Genomic DNA, 20,091 nt, shown 5'->3' with positions numbered 1-20,091 from the left:
TGTACTAAATTTGCTAGCCAACGTCCAAATATAATTGTTCTCAAAGTTATATTGATATCATATTCAGACAGTCTTAAACAGATAATAAACCCCAAAGCGGTTAAAACGAGAAGCTTATGTAAAAAATATAATATTTCCTGATTTTTTTTAAATTGACTTTTACTCCTTAAACCTCAAGTCTTCTATTTTATTTTGATAAATAATTTACTGTTCTTAATTTGTAACTGCATTTTATCCTGATGTTTTGTAGCGTTCCTGTATATATCTGTCAATAATAAAGAAAAAAAGAAAAAATAAAGAAAGAAAAAAATAAATATATATATTTATACTTAACAAGAAATGCAAGCACTAATGTATTTATGTAACAACATATGCTGCCACCAGTTCTTTCTGACTACATTTTGGAGGAAATTAATGTGCTTTCTGTGAGCAAATCTAGTAAAGACACCCCCCCCCCATTTCTTTCTTCTAAGGTTTAAATTGAAATGCACTCTTAAATGACAGATCAACTTGGGTCAACTCAAAATTGATCAGAATCAGAATCAGAACCAGGTTTATTGGTCAAGTCAGGTCAAACAAAACAGGGAATTTGACTCTGGTTATTTTCCCTCGCTGTACAGTAAATAGACAAATGACAGCTCTTATTAACATATATACAATTTAAAAAAAATGAATGGTGCAGGTTAAACTTGACTCTACTCAAAAATGATTTATATTTAACAAGAAATGCAAGCACTAATATATTTATGTAACAACATATGCTGCCAGTTCTTTCTGACTACATTTTGGAGGAAATGAATGTGCTTTCTATGAGCAAATCTAGTAAAGACACCCCCCCCCCCCCCCCCCCCCCCCCCATTTCTTTGGAAGGTTTAAATTGAATCGGTACAGTAAATTGACAAATGACAGCTCTTATTAACATATATACATACAATAAAACAAAAACTGAAAGGTGCAGCGGTATGAGGTATTCATGGTTATTTAAAGGTGCATTGTTACACCATATGATTGTGGTTATTATTATCATTGCACAGTGGTTGATTACTCTGAGACTCCATGAGTGATGAGAGTTCATCAGAGAAACAGCTTGGGGGAAGAAACTGTCTCTGAGTCTGGAGGTTTTGGCTACAGAGCTCTGTAGCGCCGTCCAGAGGGGAGGAGTTCAAACAGACTGTGTCCTGGGTGTGAGGGGTCTGCAGAGATGTTACCTGCCCGTTTCCTGGTCCTGGACATGTACAGATCCTGGATAGATGGGAGGTTAGTCCCAATTATCCTCTCTGCAGACTTAATTGTCCGTTGCAGTCTGTGCCTGTCTAGTTTGGTGGCCGATCCGAACCAGACAGTGATGGAAGTGCAGAGAACAGACTGGATGATGGCAGAGTAGAAGGGGATCAGCAACTGCTGTGGCAGTTAAACTTGGGTCAACTCAAAAATGTTTTAAATTTAACAATAAATGCAAGCACTAATGTATTTTTGTAACAACATATGCTTCCACCAGTTCTTTCTGACTACATTTTGGAGGAAATGAATGTGTTTTTTATGAGCAAATCTACTAAAGACCCCCCCGCCCCATTTCTTTATAAGGTTGAAATTGAAATGCACTCTTAAGTGACCAATGGCTCAACATATTATAAAGGTATGTGATCTAATTTTATATTATAAAGGTATCATAAGAGACATGTATCATTCTATCAGGTCGGTAGAAAGGAGAAAAGTTTAAATGAGGAACTCAGCAGAGGACAAGCTCATGCAGCACCCTGATGCCTCCCTCAGGTCATGTGTGAACAGTTCAAGCTTGAACTGCATACAAAATCGCTCTATCCTTAAAAGATTATCCTCTGAGCATGAAGAGAGAGTGTTTCTTTGAATTCATGCTCGTCTCTCCTTCAGATTAAACCATTTTATGTCAATATGACCTCTGATGGCAAAGATCATCATCATTATCATCATCATAGCAAGAAAGCTTTTTCCTTAGTCATAATGATCATGTCACAATGATCTCATATCATATGCAATGCAGTTATAGCTCTATTTATCCCTAAGCTATTACAACACTGATATTTTGCAGACAAATTATATTACCAGTAATTCTAAATGAAAACTTTGACTTTAATATTGCATATTTTTAAAACTTATTGCAGTTTTTTCTATAAATAATTGCACTTTTATAAACAAACCACTTTTCTTTTAAAATAGTCTATTTATTCATTTCATATATTTGAGTTCAAAAATAGTTTCTTAAAAGTCTAAAACAATCAAAAGGAATCAGTTGGTAGATTAATCTATGCATGAATTAATTAGCCTGTTATGACTTGGGAGGGGAAAGTAGAGCGTTCGTTGAATCCTTGAATTATTTTGCATAATTATGTTTAACTGCTTTATTTATCAATGCCATGCATGTTTGCTTTTCTTTTATGGTACAGGATTATTTCCCTAATTAAATTCACATCTAATGCAACATCAATTCTGCACTTTGCGACTATAATATTAAGCCACTTCATCCACAAAATAGGATAATGCACCCATTTGCAAATGCTTTCATTTTATGTATTTATTATTTCACAAAATAACTTATTTTAAACATTTGAAAATAAGTTATAATTACCTTTTAAAAATCAGAAAGTATGATCTAAGTTTTTAAGGATTAACTGTATAGCAGTCTTTACACTAAAAATATCTAGACACACCAAAATCTAGGACTGCGGCACCAAATTGAGGAGGGGGTGCTTATGTGTTACAGCTTTGTCTGCAGGCCGTCTCACGGGAAGGTCATGAAGAGTTCAGGGTTTTTTTTTTTTTCTTCCTTTTTGCCCTTGTCTTCTTTGTTGAAAGGAGACGCAGCAGAATTCAAGCCGCATTACTCCAGTACAAAAAGAGATGTCAGAGCAAATCTGTCAGAGGTGGTATTTTGGCTCAGTTCAGGTCAGGGAGGGTCCTGTCCTGCACAGAAAAACTGACACTTCTCTCGGTGGTAGCACTATTTTTCCTTTCACCGTGTTGTGAAAACTTGCTCAAGCAGAAACAAGGAGTCCAAAATAAGTGCGTGTAAACAATAAGCGTGCATTGTAGGAAATTATCATCTTCGTGAGAGGCATTACAAGCAACTGAGTAACACCGGGGTGCAGCACAAAACGAGGCGAAAGGTCACACAGGTTATGACATGGAGACACTTTTATTAGATCTTCTCAGAGAAAAAACTGTGATGAAGCCTTGAGACTGCTGGAGTGAGGACATGAATAATCCCACAACTAAACTGTAGTGAAGCGCTTACATTTAAGACTTACAACTAATGAACTGATCGAGTTCAAATCAGAACTCGTGAGCAAAAACCTCTCTAGTCTCACTGGATCATTATTTGATCGATGTAAGTGCTTTTCCTTAGAGTACAAAAACAAGTAAAGAAGTGTATTTGTTTGATAGTGACAACGTTATCTCGTGAAAGTGCTATGAAAAATCAAACATTTAAATCTGAACAATTAAAATAGCCTAGAAGTCAATGATCCGCAAACATGCAAGTGTAAAAAATTAAATCTCTAAGTTATTGCCCTTAGACATGTATCGACATCCTTAACTTGATATGAAATGGAAAGCTGTGGTATATGAAGTTGGCAAAGTAACAAACTGTATAAAATATAATCATCTGGAGCCCATTAGAAAATATTTCATTGAAATTAAAAGTACAGGTACAACCCTAAAACACCCAGAACTGTGCATAACTGTGCAAATCAAAGACAAATTATTTACAAGTTCCTGAAATTAACATCTTAAATAATTCAAATTAATTTCAACATAGGCTTGTTTAAGAATTTACAATTATTTTTTTTTACTTCCAGCCATCAATAAGAAACTGGTCATCACAGTTTAAGAGTCTGGTCTCTGCTAGAAAAAAATAATAATAATAAAAATAAAAATAAACTACATGGGTTTCTTCAGTGGTTATAGTCCGTCCCCTCTATGAAATCAGGGATGGGGAGTCCACTGAGGATTGTCAAACATCGATTCCACACATTGAAAACAGGGCAGACTGGCTGAGCGAAGGCGATTTCAAAGGTGTGCAAGTGCTGAGAGGCAACGGCATCGTAGAAGGACAGAGATCCAGAGTCGTAGTCCAACAACACCCCGAGGCGTCGCAGGTGCGGTGAAGGCTCGACGGGAACCTCCTTGCTGTTGTGGCGCACCGCCCACGAGTTGTTGCAACGGGCCACCACCCACGAGGCGGAGTTTTTCCCGACCCACTCGTGTTTTGGCGCCGACTTGTAAGCAATCCCTACAGCAAACCTGCGAGTGCCATTGAAAAGAAAAAAAAGGATATATACAGTTTATTTCTAGCACAGAAAATCTGAAGCTCCTGCTACTATAAATGAGAATTTCATGGAAATCTATTCTGTAGCTCCGGAAAAGCTTTTTAATCTGGTCCCCGAGCCAATGTGACTGCAAATAGGTAAAGTTTACATTTCATTTTCATTTCATTTTCATTTCATTTTCATTTCATTTTCATTTCATATTCATTTTATTCTTTATTTCATTCATTAAAAGAAAAACAAAACGGTTCAATATAATTACAACAAATCTCTTTCTGTGAATGAAAGGGAACAGAAAGAAGACTAAGCTTATTTTATCTGTCCCTTTTTCCTAAGAAATCAAATTTGAATTAATGTAATCATAAAATGTCTATGTCTCTACCATGTGCTGCCTCCTATCAGAGCCTCCCAGTAATGCCGTCCGCTGTCGATGTAGACGTTTCCCGTCACGCCATAGCTGCTCTGAGTGGAGAAGCGGTCTTGACTGTGGCTCTTCTTGGACGACGTCTCATCCCTCTCCACCGTCAGGTTGTCATGGGACACCTTCAGCTTCCGGTGGGCGGACTTTGGGTCCAACTTAAATGGTTGACCTTAAAAATCAAGCAGAGTTCTTTGAAACAAATGATCACAGACGGCAAGCCTAAATCTACAAAGTCATGATGACATACTGTTGGTCTTGAGTTTCCCTGGGTCACTGCTGCGGTTTCCCGCCTGGTTTATGGCCTTGACGATGACAATGTACTTGGTGCCACACTGGAGTCCGTGAACAGTGTAGTGGTTTTGCTTGATGTTGGGAACAATCATCCAGCTGTCCACAGAGTTACACAGACCTGCAGCCCCGACACAGAGAGTCAGTGACACAAGCATTTCTGCTTGCCTTGATAGAAATTACATCCGTTTTTCAATCGTATTTGACTCATCAAATACAGGCTAATCACCCCTCATGCAAGTGTAAATGATCATTGAGGCAGATGAGAAAAAACTGCTTGACTGAGTATTTCGTCAACATATTTGGGGGATCAATTCAAGCAGCAGGCAGTTCATTTCAGCCCAGAGATCATATTGATTGCACGATGAGCATCTGGATGTGAATCAAGACTGATTATTGTTTATCTCTCCCTTCTGTTACTGAAAAAATAACATTGGATTTTGGTAACATCTCATTTTATAGATAAGAGCCAGGACGTATCCTTCAGCTTCTCCTGCTACCCAGGGTTATATTCAGTTTTCATAACATCGCCATCAATCTGAAGGCCTTTCTTTTTAAATCTTTCCATCACTGCTGTGTTTTTCCAGCAGTAACATCAAGAGGGAGCTCCATAAACGGACTTACTGACAACATTAGACTGGCTTGTGAAGATGGCGTACTGAAGCTCGTATGACACAACAGAGAATTCATCATCTGAAGTCCAGTGAACCGTGATTGTGTCATACGAGGCTGTACACAGCTCCTCGCGGATTACTGGCGGATTTGGGGCTGCAAAGAGAAAACGGGAGTTAATGTTGTCCAAAGAGCATAATGAGAGCTGAGTGGATTTTATTCTGCACAAAACATCATCAAAATGAAAAACAGAGCATGATATGTTTCAGGCACCAGTGGTGGATAAATAGCTATATTCATTTGCGTGTGTATGTGTGTGTGTGTGTGTGTTTTTTTTTTATTCTGACAAGTGTAATTAATCTACGTTGGAGTTCCTCCAGCTATTACAGCTACAGCCGCCGTGCAGAGTTAAATTCTCGCTGCACAACGGGAGCCGAACATAAACAATCAAACCTGTTTCGTTCGGCTGCTGCCTGGAATACTGTACTTTTTAATTCCTCGCCAAATAACAGAGTTGAAATATAAAACGCATGCTTATAGCCCTGTCAAAGCCATTAAATTGTAGAAATTCATAATTAGAGGATAAGAAGTGGTTTATTTTCAGTGCATGCCTGCGTGCATTCATAATAAAACAAACTCACTGGAAAAAGGAGAACTGTTAATCCTACTCAAATGGATTTCTGCAGTTGGTGACAAGAAAATCTAATGTAAATATAAAAACCCAACTGTTAAGCTGTGGTAACTAAACTTATCCAGGAGTCAGGAGTTATTGTGGAGTCCGTTTAATATAACCCGCCTCACGGTTTCAGGCTGTAAAAGACTCACCTGTGAGGTAATCCAAGCTCTCCAGCATTTTCTTCTCCCTCGTGAAGTCCAAGGCAAAAGTATCAAAGGTGTCGTTCAGGTTTATTTCTGGTAATAGGACCTGGGAGGATGCTGTTGCCATGGAGACTCTATGATGAAGACAGACACAGATTAGTGGGCTGGTAATAGTTTTTGTTCAGTGTTTTTGATGATGTTTGTTTGTTTTGTCGATGTTCCCCTCACCTCTCACAGATATTTTTAGCCGTCTGAAGGAAGCGAGCGTGGTCGGTTTCCTTGAGGGTGTGGTCAGCCTGGGTGATGAGGGAGGAAGACCTCTCGATGCACTGCTTACAGCCGGCTATCTGTTGTGCTAGCTTCCTCAGCCTCACGGCCTGGGCACAAATATGACAGTGTGGGGGGCAGATTTATGTATTAACCTCATCAGAAAGCAACTTGCAGATGCTGGATTGGGTTCCATGTTGCCATTAGAAAAAAAAAAAAAAAAAATCAATAAAAACACATGCTGCTGAAGAAAAGAAAAAAAAATCTGATATATTGCACACTTTTGACAAGCTGATCTCGCTCCCATGCTCAGCTGCACTTGCATTAGAGGGGAATTTGCAAAACATCCCTCATAACACTGTCAGAGGGACCAGATCCTCTTAAATGGCTCAGCAGCTGAAAGCCAACTCACAGCCTGTCACGAGGCATGAGGTGAGGAAGGAAAGAGCCCTCCTCTAGATAGGCCCATCACAGGAAGCGGGGCTGATCCTACTCTGTCACTGAACATGACACAACTTGCCACCCTCTCTCTAAGGGCATCTAACAAGGGAAAAAGGAAGGGAAACAATTCAAGAGTCATTTACATCAAATGTATTGTCAGTAGACACAGATCCAGAAGCAGCCAAGATTTTTATTACTTTATATTTTATTACCTCGTGCAGCCTCAAGTAGCTAGTTCTGCGGTGCAGTTTCCATTTAATACCAAAAGGTCAAGACTTCTTTTAACCGCTGCTGTAGGTAAACCCCGATCTTTCCCCGGATTCAACTAAATTGTTTTTTCTTTGTAACACCAGCCAAATAGTTTTACCGAACACAGGAAATAAAATATATCTGAGTAATCTAACACACACAACATGCATCATATAATCTGACTGGTAGGCTTGTCCTTGGCCACAGGAGACCGCTGCAGATTCATTTCACTTTATTTCCTTTTTGTATCATGTCATTAATTTTGTCATTCGGCTGAATCCAAGAACATTTTCTTTGCACGTAAATTTCAAAGTCAGAAGCAAAGGGAGTCGTGGTTCTTCCATCCAGAAAACAACCTGGCCTGTCTGAAATCTCCCGTTTCTGTTCCTTTCATCCGAGGACCTCCACTCCGACTTGTCCACACCGCCATAAAACCCTGTATTCATAGTACGCGCTGCTGCAGATGATTCACGAGGAGCTATTCCTGTCATGTATCGTCAACGGCAGGAGACAGACTTGCCTACATAATGCTTATCTGCCGCCGTGTGAAAGCTGTAATTGCTTGATAAAGAGCAGACAAAGGAGCGTGGGTAATTAAGTCTGCCTGCAAATCTTGTAGTGTGTGACCTACGGTCATCACTCAGTCGAGAGAGGGCGCCCAGTACAACCCCTGATCACAAGACAAGCACAGTATAACAATCTGGAAACACTGCGTAGTCTAGACTTGGCTATAAAGAAACGGTGCAGAAGTCGTCGTGTTCCATCAATGAACAGAATGAGATTTTTTTTTTTTTTTGCCGTAAAGTAAATGCATTGTTAAAGGAGCTTCAATCTATTTCAACTCCACAAATAAAACAGCCTAAATACTGACTCTGGTATCAAAACCCTTGAATGCAGCACGGGGGAGTGGCACGCTCGATGAGTTCAACGTCGGGCAGTAACACATAGACGATACAAGGTCTTTAATCAATGATAACAATATGTGAATGTTGCGTGGGTTGGAGGAGATAAGGACAAGGACAAGGCAACAAATGAGAGCTAAGTTACACCGAAACAAAGGATGATAAATAATACCTTCCCCTCCTTTATCTTGGTGCCGATGATTTGTCTTCGCTGCTGTACGATGTTAATCAGCACGTCACACTCTTCCAGCAGCTTGTTTTCCTGCCGTGATGCATTTACCTGCACAGAGGTTTATTGTATGTTGGTGACAGTCAATTAAAAAGATAGTTCACTTTCTTTCTTTTTTTTTGGTTAATGGGGTTGTGTTAATTACTTTTGTCTGAGTGATTTAGACAACATGTGCGCTCAGTGTTCAGAGAGGAATTCTGATGAGGAGCTCGGCTAACCGTTACTGCGAATGAGGACCATATGAGCTAATTTTCATCACTTCGGTTTGGCTAATCGGTTTGGCCCTATTTAAATCAAAGCAAAACAACATAAACATGAATAAATATGCATTTTATGCATCAGTTTACGTCACATAGTATTCTGCCATTTTTCGTGGCAGCAGCTTGTTTAGTTGGGACTGATATTCCTTTGTTGTGCATCACAGTCCTGTCTATAAGTGCAGAAGCAGATGGGATGGGGGTTAAAGTTTATGTGCCACTGATGGAAAGATCAGGGAAGGAAGTAACGCCAGAGCCGAATCAGGAGGTGTGTGTAAGGATGAACAGGCAAACCAGAACACAGCGCTACCACCAGTGTTGTTCCTGTCCCTCAGATAACACCGTAAAACCCGCCTTCAGACTTCTCTCTAAGACCTGAATCTAAGCCATTGAACTTCCTTTTCTTGGTCATTGAAAAACATTTCACCGTCCATCCAGAAGACATAATCGGGGGGAGGGACCGGTGGGGAGTTTTGAGCTTATATACAGTAAATCCCTGAGCATCCCATAACTCCTGGAGTGTTGTTGAAGGAATGAAAACACGTAAGAAGGAGATCGTTTGGTAAAAATGTATCACAGCTACATTTATTTGCATTTCCTCAAATTACCACATTACCTCAAAGTCATTTGCTACTGAACTCCATGTTTAAATGTGCAACTGTGCAGTGGATATAAACATACAGTACATCTACATTGCAACACCTTTAAAAATTGAGACTTTCCAAGTCAAATGTTGGATAATTGGGATAAAACATGGTTAAAATCATGAAAAAAAGCAAATCCTCTTTAACTTTGGCATTGAGTAGCAGGAGCTTTGCTGCAGCTCATCCTTGCACACACCTGCTGATTTAGCTGGGAGGCTACTCCCTTTGTTGACTCAGTGACATATCAGCGGCACATCAACTTCAGCCCACCTACCCGCCTCTGTACTGAGACACAGGATACTGATGCACAACGACGGTGCATCAGTCCTGACTTGAACAAGCTGTGTGAACGGGGCTGATGCTTTCTGCCTTAGTCACACGGTCACGCGGACTGGAAGTCTAGACTCTGTTTAACTCACTGCTGAAGGCATACATAAATTGCATCTTTAGTACTGTTTTCTGCTGTTCTGTTTTTGTTCAAGTAGTGCCAGACTGGGTTGGTCCTCGGATACATTTTATCCATGTGTATACAGATATAGATGAAAATGTGCTCTTCTGTGACCTTCCGAGTATCTGTTGGTCAGTTTTCCGTCAGAATTCCTCCAGGATTCTCCACACTGAGGCCGCGGTGACTGCTATCTACTGGAGTTACCATACTAGTTAATCAAAAGCGCTTCACAAGACCCCACTACAAAACCAAGCAAAAAGCCATCTAAAAGTGTTTGAACCGTTAATTTGCTTTGGTTTGAGATCTTTATCGCAAGAAAACCAAATTAGATGACAATTCAATTCAGTTCAATTCAATAATTCCTGAAGGGAACTAAATGAATTAATTAATTCTGCCATCTTCAATGGCGCAGCAAACAATGACAACTAGTTGCCCTTGTCAAGAGTTTCACTTTTTGTTCCACACACCTCTGTGATCACAGGCGCACTTAATTCTGCAACAGTGAGGTTTATCGCTTTTTAAATCTGCATGGGATGAAATATGCATAAATCAGCACACCCTACTCATCCCTCATTTGATGAGCCTTTAAAAGAGTCTCATAATGCACACTTTAAATATTCATAGATAATTATGACATATCTAAAACTTCAATTTACCTTATATAATATTCATAAAACACTGACGTTGGAGGCATTTTTAATAAATCATTGATCATCAGCCTCATGAGCACTCTATCTTGTTGACATGATTTATTGCTGCTGTCAGATACAGTAATTCATCAAGCCGTTAATAATTTAATAAGTTATTATTGCCCATGAAATGCTTCAGAAGCTAAGCACTTCCACCTGAACGGAGACAGATAAACAGCCTCACCTCCACATGTTGGCAGGTCTGGATAAGTTTACCCATCAAGCTTTCCAACTCACTGGTCCTCTTCATTAGATTACTGAGGTTGGTATCCAGGGCTTGCTGCAAAACAAAATTGAAAGGGAATATCTAATTACACACTGTCCCAAGCAGCAGAGTAAATCTCAGAGCGTGAACGGGAACACGGAGTAAGGACATGTCAGGCGCGAGGGTGGGGAGCGCAGGCGGCAACTGGAACCCACCGTCCACAGTTTTAGGCTCCGATTAGTGTGAACCTCCCCCCCCCCAAAGAGTCCTCACTGCAGTGCGCCAAAGATCCCATCATGCTGCCGGCTGAAGCCATGAGGCTTAACAGAGCATCTGTCAGTGATTTGGACAACTAAAGTCTGGCTGTGTTAATCACTGACTGAGATCAAAGGCTTTATGTTTCAAACTCAATCTCTTACTCTAATTGGGTTAGCATTATGTTGGTTCGCTCAGATGATGGGAAATTAATTCTTATATAGTGAAAGTATCCTTCTTCAAAAGTAAACAGTTGATGTTAACTCATTCCAGAGACTTCCATCAAGAATATTAGAAATGTGTGGGAAGAAGATGCTGTAATTACAGTCAATGCCAAACAATAAAACTACAGCAGACGGAGACAGAAACATGAGACCAGAATTAAAATAAATAAATCAATAGATCTGTTTTTTGATATCTTTAATTTAAAAACAAAATAATGAATGTATTTCATCCCAGTTAGGGTCACAGTTGGGCTGGAGCCTATCCCAGCTGTCTCGCCAGGTGCCGGGTGCGAGGCGGGATACACCACGGGATACACCACGGGCGGGTCATCGGTGAAGTTTTTTTTTTCATGGGGGGTGCAGCCATGTTGCTTTGGAAGCTGCTGGAAACAGGCTCACTGTATGTCAATCAAAGTTAGCTTTAATCCCAGCTCCTTCTGCTGAAGCCCACTGAAATATCTGCAGAGCCATCAGACATTTACAGCAGGATATATCATTTAACAGTCCCGTTTATCCAAGGCTGGGTTAATAAACGTGTGATTGCTTCGCTAAGCGTGGTAGCAGGACAATTAGGGATGAGGAAGTGATAACAGCCAGCCATTGGCTGAGCTGACTGTCAATCAATCAATCATATTACAAATAAATGTAATGCTTGATATAAACTGTCCTGACATGGTAGAAAAAAAAACTTCCCGCCTCAGAGTTGTTATCAAACGATTGAAACCAAAAGATTATTTTAACCAGGCTGTAAATATGTTTATTTCTTCTCTAAAGTTGAATAATTTAACACCGGATTCAACCGAGATTGACCCGCTTTTGCAGCCAGCCTCCATCGGTCACTCGAGGAACTGCATTGAATCTTAGTTCATGAGCATCAACACGGAAGTTAGGTGGTTGTCACACTCACACTCACACCCGCGGCTACCTGTTGTGTCTGTTTTGGGGGGAAATTGGCGGGCCGGAGAAAACCCACTCCAGGCCCCGTGAGAACACCAGTTAGAGACTTCCCAGATGGGATCCACACCAGAAACCTTCTGGCTGTTTGGCACCGGCGTTAATCGCCAAACACAATGCAGCCCAGGATAATAGCCGATAATTACAATAATAACACTAACACACAGGCAGCATATGAAATAGAAAACATAACCTGATGTAACCTTATTTGAAAGATGTATTGGCATTTTTAATTTATTTTAAGCAGCAAGTGTTACCATGAGTATGTTGAGCACTATTTTTTAGCATATCTTCTTTGACAACACTATACATTTTTGGTAAGGGAAAAAGACTAACCTTAACACTGTAATTTCCTATATTTTCAATAGTTTAGTTTTTATAATACGCAGGTGAGACCTGCCATTTGGATGAGAGGATATGTTTCCCAAAATCTTGAATTAACTGTTAACGTTTAATGGCGCCCCCCGGATGAGTATGTTTTCCTCCTCGTTCTGTATGCGCTAATGCACCATTATCAGAAAAAGCGACTGCATATCCAACTTTTCATACTGTGTCTCCGTCTGTGTGGCAGAGCTAACAAAGCAAAGAACCATGTTCATTTTTTTTAGCCGTGGGCCCCAGCACACAGAGATTACTGCATATTCTATGAATAGGTTTGACATGTTTAGGTGTTCCTTTGAAGCATTAAACATCCATCCATCCATCCATCGTCCGCCGCTTATCCGTTCCCAGGTCGCGGGGGCAGCAGTCTCAACAGAGATGCCCAGACTTCCTTCACCCCAGACACTTCCTCCAGCTCTTCCGAGGGGAGTCCGAGGCGTTCCCAGGCCAGCCGAGAGACATAGTCTCTCCAGCGTGTCCTGGGTCTTCCCCGGGGTCTCCTCCCGGTGGGACATGCCTGGAACACCTCCTTAGGGAGGCGTCCAGGAGGCATCCGGTACAGATGCCCAAGCCACCTCAGCTGACTCCTCTCTATGTGAAGGAGCAGCGGCTCGACTCCGAGCTCCTCCCGGGTGACCGAACTCCTCACCCTATCTCTAAGGGAGCGTCCAGCCGCCCTGCGGAAGAAACTCATCTCGGCCGCTTGTATCCGCGATCTTGTCCTTTCGGTGACTACCCAAAGTTCATGACCATAGGTGAGGGTAGGTGCGTAGATTGACCGGTAAATCGAGAGCTTCGCCTTTCGACTCAGCTCCTTCTTCACCACGACGGTCCAGTACATCGACCGCATAACTGCGATCCATCTGTCAATCTCCTGCTCCATCGTTCCCTCACTCGTGAACAAGACCCCGAGATACTTGAACTCCTCCACCTGAGGCAGGACTTCTCCACCCACCCAGAGAAGGCACGCCACCCTTTCCCGGTGGAGAACCATGGCCTCGGTCTTGGAGGTGCTGATTCTCATCCCTGCCGCGTTGCACTCGGCCTCAAACCGCCCCAGCGCATGCTGGAGGTCCCGGGCCGATGAAGCCAACAGGACAACATCATCTGCAAAAAGCAGAGATGAAATCCTGAGGTTCCCAACCCGGATCCCCTCCGGCCCCTGGCTGCGCCTAGAAATCCTGTCCATGAAAATTATGAACAGGACCGGTGACAAAGGGCAGCCCTGCCGGAGTCCAACATGCACCGGGAACCTGATCTACTGCCGGCAATCTACTGCCGGCAATGCGAACCAGACTCCTGCTTCGATCATACAGAGACCGGACAGCCCTTAATAGAGGGCCCCGGACTCCATACTCACGAGCACCCCCCACAGAATGGCACGAGGGACACGGTCAAATGCCTTCTCCAGATCCACAAAGCACATGTAGACTGGTTGGGCAAATTCCCATGAACCCTCGAGCACCCTGCGGAGGGTGTAGAGCTGGTCCAGTGTTCTGCGACCGGGACGAAAACCGCATTGTTCCTCCTGAATCTGAGGTTCGACTATCGGCCGTATTCTCCTCTCCAGTACCCTGGCGTAGACTTTCCCAGGGAGGCTGAGAAGTGTGATCCCCACACTCTCCAGTCCCCCTTTTTAAACAGAGGGACCACCACCCCGGTTTGCCACTCCAGCAGTACTGTCCCCTTCCTCCATGCAATGTCGCAGAGGCGTGTCAACCAAGACAGCCCTACGACATCCAGAGACTTGAGGTACTCAGGGTGGATCTCATCAACCCCCAGTGCCACTGAGGAGCTTACGAACTACATCAGTGACCTCGGCTTGGGTGATGGATGAGTACGCCCCAGAGTCCCCACTCTCTGCTTCCTCATTGGAAGGCATGTCAGTCGGGTTAAGGAGATCCTCGAAGTATTCCTTCCACCGTCCAACGATGTCCCCAGTCGAGGTCAACAGCTCCCCACCAGCACCATAAACGGTGCCGGCAGAGTACTGCTTCCCCCTTCTGAGACGCCGAACGGTCCGCCAGAATTTCCTCGAGTCCGACCGAAAGTCTTCCTCCATGGCCTCACCAAACTTTTTGCCTTCAGGACCGCCCGAGCCGCGGCTCGCTTGCCCTGCCGGTACCTATCTACTGTGTCAGGACTCCCACAGGCTAACATAGCCCGGTAGGACTCCTTCTTCAGTCTGACGGCAAGAAGTTGCCGTCAGGTGTCCACCGCCGGGTTCTAGGATTGCCGCCACGACAGGCACCGGAGACCTTGCGACCACAACTTCGAGCCGCCTCGTCGACAATGGAGGCAGAGAACATGGTCCACTCGCATTAAACAACATTTGTCTTTTCTTTTTTTTTTCAAACTTTTGCTCATATGTACCAACAAATAAAAAATATTTAATTGAAGTGAATGATACTTTTTCAATCTTGCAAGGAACATTTGTTTCGCAGTGCAAATTAAAGCCTATTGTTACTTGGGAATATGTAAAGGAAAATAAGTAAATACTTGATGTTAAATTAAAATAAACATGGGGTGAGAAACTTAGTATGTAAATACTAAATAGCAAGTAGTAAATATGTTACTAACATTACATTTTATAAATGTTTTCAAATTGATTTTAAATGATCTCTTTGTTTTTTACCTTAGCATTCAATTCATATTTCATGAAATGTTGTCATTTCATCTAAAAAATGTTAATATAAGTAAATGAATCTCTCTTTTTCTGTGTGAAAAACTCCTGACTCTGATGTTTAACTGCATAATTTCCGAGATACACCATACTGGCCTGAATGTAACGAGGATTGTAGTTTTTTTCCCCCCTCATTTTACCGCACCTTAAAAAAGTTAGGCTCTCCTATATTTAACTACCTGGACCGCTGCAACGCAGACTACATAACAGCTGGGGGTGCAGTGCCACCCACCTGAGGTGTTCCTGTCACAACTGAGGCTTTAAAACGTAACATACCCACACTCCCAGGGTTTTGAGGGATGCAGAAAGACGAGTAAATGTCTTAAACAAAAGCGGCACAAGTGAGGAAACGAGGGAGAAGTTTTCATGCTAACTTCTGAGGATGATAAACACTACCGAGCTGACAAACACATGTCAAGCAGTGAGAAAAGAAAAAGGAAATGGTGTCATGTGTTGCACTGTGTGACACCATTTTTCTTCCTTTTTACTTGGTTGAAAGCCTCGGAAATCTCTTCAGAGTTGAACACACGCATCGCTGAGGTTAAAGCCAGCCTCAACTGCTGCAGATGAATGTAGTGGCATAACAGACTGCCTCTGCAGAGCGGAACAAGTCTCGCCAGCGGTGGATCAGGCACGCCGTTGAGCGGCTCCATTTCTCCGTCCAACATCCCTGGACTCCATCCCTTTTCCTCTGTTTCTTTGTAAAGTACATACACACTTCACAAGTCTCAACTAGTTTAAACACTTTTGTAATTCAAGGAAATAGAAAAAGAAAAGAGCTGTGAAAGTAAATCTCCTTAGAAATTTTAGATTGATTTTTCTTTTTTTTTATACTGTGCAGAGATAAAGTACTTCTTTAACACCCCCTGAGACCGTCTCAACCAACGCTTGACCTCAGACGCTGAACAGAAGCTGCTTTCTTGTCATCATTACGTCATTTCCTCATGGAAACTCACTTAAACTTGGATCAAAGAAGAAAATAAATGAAAAAAAATAGAAGTCCTGAATAAGGCCAGAACAAGGGCTCATTTTACATTCAATCCGAAATCTTTCAAAGAATTAAACCCTAAGACAGATACTGCTTAGTTCATCCACGTAATTTAAATTAATATTCTAGACAGAAACAAGTATAATTGTTCGAGAAACTCAAGACTTCTTTTTTGACAACAACAACTCCAAACAATCAAAAGACAGAAAGCAAACAGTTAAGAGAAGTCTGCAAGGATCTAAAGCATGAAGCAAACAGTGGGGGACCACTTTCATGCTAGGTGTGTCACATTGTGATTTTATAAGGTGTGCACATCAGTCTACACAAAAATAGCTTTCTACTTTACTGCTCTCATAAAAAATGATTTATTCATACTCAAAAAGAATGTGATGAAAGCCATTGCAGATGCAGTGCTGCAGTTGAGTTCAAAAATGTCAAAAGTGGTGCATAGAGCATAACATATTTATCAAACTGATCTCAAATATAGCTGAATGTGGGTGCTTTAAAGCTGCCAGTGTCTCTGTTGTGTCTGTTGCCCGACACGCTAATAAAGCCATGAAGAGCGAGTGGGAAGGAGAGGGAGAACAGTACAGTTGATTTGTGCGTCAACTTCCTCGGGCCACCGAAACGTTGTTGCTTCATCGACATGAATCTTCCTCGCTGATTTAAACGTCTCTTTCCAGTGGAAGTCTCTTTCCTAAAATCATCTGAGCTTGATGAGAGGAAAGAAACGCAGCTTCCTTTTGCACGGGAATGCTTCTGGTCCCACACCTTTGCGTTGGCCAGATGCTCTTCCTTCCTCTCAGAGTCGTACCAGGTCACTGTCGGAACCCAGATTTTTATCCTGTATCAACACTAGACATTTTATCCATTGACTTCATCCTGTTGGCAGCAAAAGTCCGATTACAAATGTCTGAGCTCTATTTTGTTGGAGTTTAAGCTACTGTAAAACTGAGAGGAAGGCAAGTTTTATATGCACCGTGCACCCAACAATGACGACACCACTGAAAGTGATGTAAACAGCGTTAATCTTCTTGTCGCAGAATATTCTTTGGGGAAACCCCTCATTCTCGTCACTGATGTGAAGGCCCTCCCTGAAAGCTGCAGCCTGTCCCTGCAGGACAACCGTCACATCTCAAAACCTGCTCGGGAGGGGCTGAAAACAAACACAACAAAAGGGGATCAAGATTTAGACCCAGCCACCAAACTAAAAAGAGAACGGCCAGGATGTAGCAACACAAGATCAAAACTGAGACAACAACCCACAGGACTCAAAGGATCCTCTAATGCTGGAGTCCCGATGGCAGACCCCACCTGCCAGCCGTTAAACAGACTTCACACGGCTCTCTGTCGTCCGCCTGTTAGGCTTCCCATTATGTTCAACTGAAATGGATATTCTCAAAGATGAACTCGAGTACTTTCTGCTGAAGAAATGTGATCTGGGCTTTCGTCCCCGCGGGACAACGTGCAGGTTATACGGTTACAGGAGGGACTTCAGCCATCTCTCAACTCTTTTATAACACTGGCGAGCGTATTTAAGTAGAGTCAACTGAACAGTGAAATATATACTCTTTCTGCTTTATTGTTCTGCCACATACTGCATATAAAATACAGTGATTGGGTTTAGCATAGCCGCTACATTACAGCGGGGTTTAGGGTGTAAAGTTCGTCCCCAGCTCTTGTTGTTGAGCTCGTATGCATTTGGACTGGCTTCCTCCAAAGGTTTACATTGATCGGATTTAAATAAACTTGAAACTCTCAAATATTAACGAGCATGACAGTTTTGTCTACTTCATATAAGTCGTTCAATTAATTTTAAAACATAAACAAAAATACAACAAAAAACATGTTAATTATTGTTACAATGCTAAGATCACACTTAGGAAATCCCACTGCGTCACACACACACACACACACACACACACACACACACACACACACACACACACACACACACACACACACACACACACACACACACACACACACACACACACACACACACACACACACACACACACTTTATGCCTGAATTAAAAGCAAACTGTGCGGCAGCAGGTCAGCAAAGTCATAAAAGTCTCATCAGAACCACGCTTGCAGCTGCATGCCGCCGTGATCCTGCCCTGCATGCCGCGAGGGGGGAAAAAAAACCTTTTTAAGATGGGAATTGCCATTTCCTCTTTCACTTGAGGTTCCTAACAATGGAAGTCACTGCAGGTAATATGAAGTAAACAGGATAGAAAGACAACTACATGAATACAGCAAGTAGTTTATAAAGCAATCATAAAAGCTTTACAAACAAGTTCATACAGAACATAAGTAACCAGTTCATATCCTTCAGTAGATTCAAAGTAACATGTTGTAACTAGTAGTAATCCATAAGAATCAGCTTGATTATAATGTTATTGATGATCAGGGGATGCTATCCAGTTATGTTTTGTACTTATGCATGAAATAAAAGGACTTCAACAGATGAACACTATAACTAATACAGTAGTTACCACCATTATTATGTCTCATTACCCAGTTTTACAAACCAGTTGTGACCTCTTAAGATCTTTCATCTTGCATATTTACTTTTAGATGGAAACATTTACAGTTTCAGGCAAATTTATACAGTTACTCTGTCACGGTTTCGCCGTTAAATAAGTGATGCTGATCACCTGGTCGGCCTCCTGCTGTGAATGATCAGGCCCCACGCAGAGAAAGCCGCCGAGGGATTTCTGCACAACAACAGCACGATCAGACAAAGGAGAGAAGTTAAGACTGGCCGTCCGACCCGACGTCCCAAAGTCTGCATCCAGCAAGCATCGTGGAGGAGAGGAACGGGCACACGGCGGGTTTTCGGGCATTAGTTATGATGCACGAACCATCTTTTTTATAGGTCATGCAAAACGACTGTGGGAACTGGGATAAAAAAAGAAGACGCAGCTTCTTTTTCTTTTCATGCAATCGTTACCATGCATATTATTAGATCAGCTTTGATGAACTCTCAGTTTGACTGTAAACATTGATGTGGAAATGCTCTTAAACCCATGTTACAGTTAACCTACAGCTATAACCTTAAAGCCTTTTCAATAAAGCGCTGCTGCTTTGTAGCAGACCATAAAACGATCCTGTAATGCTGTTGGATCTACAATAACACTCCAAGTGAACCGGGCAAAATGTCTTTTGATGGTAGTGCATTCAAGTTTACAGTGAAAGGAAAGCAGATGCATCTTTTTTGTATCCCTCGGCCAGCAGCACTGTCTCATGTCTTATTGATGCCGTCCCAGCTGCTGAAAGCGAGCAGCTCCACTTGATGTGAAACCCTGAAAGTTGTCTGTGGCTGTACCACCGTATAACGTTTTACTCTAACAAATAAAGAGACAGCTTTCAACTCACAGACAAACAAGCCATCATAAACTGTCACTGAGCAAGGATGTCATTTGTCATGTTAGTGTCTAACTGCTCTTCCCAGAAAGTTCAGACGTGCAACGTGCAGGTTAACTTAAAAGTCAACGGTTGGTTCACATGAAATGTCTAAAAGAAGAAACCATTCAATTTTGGTGGTGATTGCTGCCACAATTTCTAGAATAACCGCTGACCTGAGAGATGGATGCACTTTCCGACTGCTCCTCTTCTACTCCCAACATCAGTGTATTTTTCAAACAGCAGATCGTTCAAGTGCACATAAAAGGTAACAAATAAGCTTCAGTTTCATCTGCCGACTCTACTCTATCAATATTTGTCCTTACTTTCTGATAAACTATGATTTATGTCACTTGTTTTGCCCTGTTAACAGGATGCAGTGGAAATGCTCACTTTAGACGATCATAAAATGAAAACTCAAAA

The 20,091-nt window shown here is 42.0% G+C and overlaps 1 protein-coding gene across 5 annotated transcripts in view; it reads right to left on the bottom strand.

The window, feature by feature from the left end:
• Positions 1–3,162: 3,162 nt before the first annotated feature.
• mid1 (midline 1) overlaps positions 3,163–20,091 on the bottom strand; it is a 31,130-nt gene continuing 14,201 nt past the window's right edge. For all 5 annotated transcript variants that reach the window (XM_061723421.1, XM_061723422.1, XM_061723419.1 and 2 more), the window contains exons 3-10: positions 10,752–10,847; positions 8,473–8,580; positions 6,670–6,818; positions 6,448–6,575; positions 5,635–5,778; positions 4,970–5,131; positions 4,684–4,891; positions 3,163–4,278 (exon numbers count right to left, since the gene is read on the bottom strand). In XM_061723421.1, coding sequence (XP_061579405.1) covers positions 3,930–4,278; positions 4,684–4,891; positions 4,970–5,131; positions 5,635–5,778; positions 6,448–6,575; positions 6,670–6,818; positions 8,473–8,580; positions 10,752–10,847 — 1,344 coding nt within the window. In that variant the 3' untranslated portion in view covers positions 3,163–3,929. The remainder of the gene's footprint in view (positions 4,279–4,683; positions 4,892–4,969; positions 5,132–5,634; positions 5,779–6,447; positions 6,576–6,669; positions 6,819–8,472; positions 8,581–10,751; positions 10,848–20,091) is intronic.

Source organism: Cololabis saira, chromosome 6 (genome assembly GCF_033807715.1).
Source record: "Cololabis saira isolate AMF1-May2022 chromosome 6, fColSai1.1, whole genome shotgun sequence".
NCBI lineage: Eukaryota > Metazoa > Chordata > Actinopteri > Beloniformes > Belonidae > Cololabis > Cololabis saira.
This window is presented reverse-complemented; position numbering and strand designations above follow the sequence as displayed.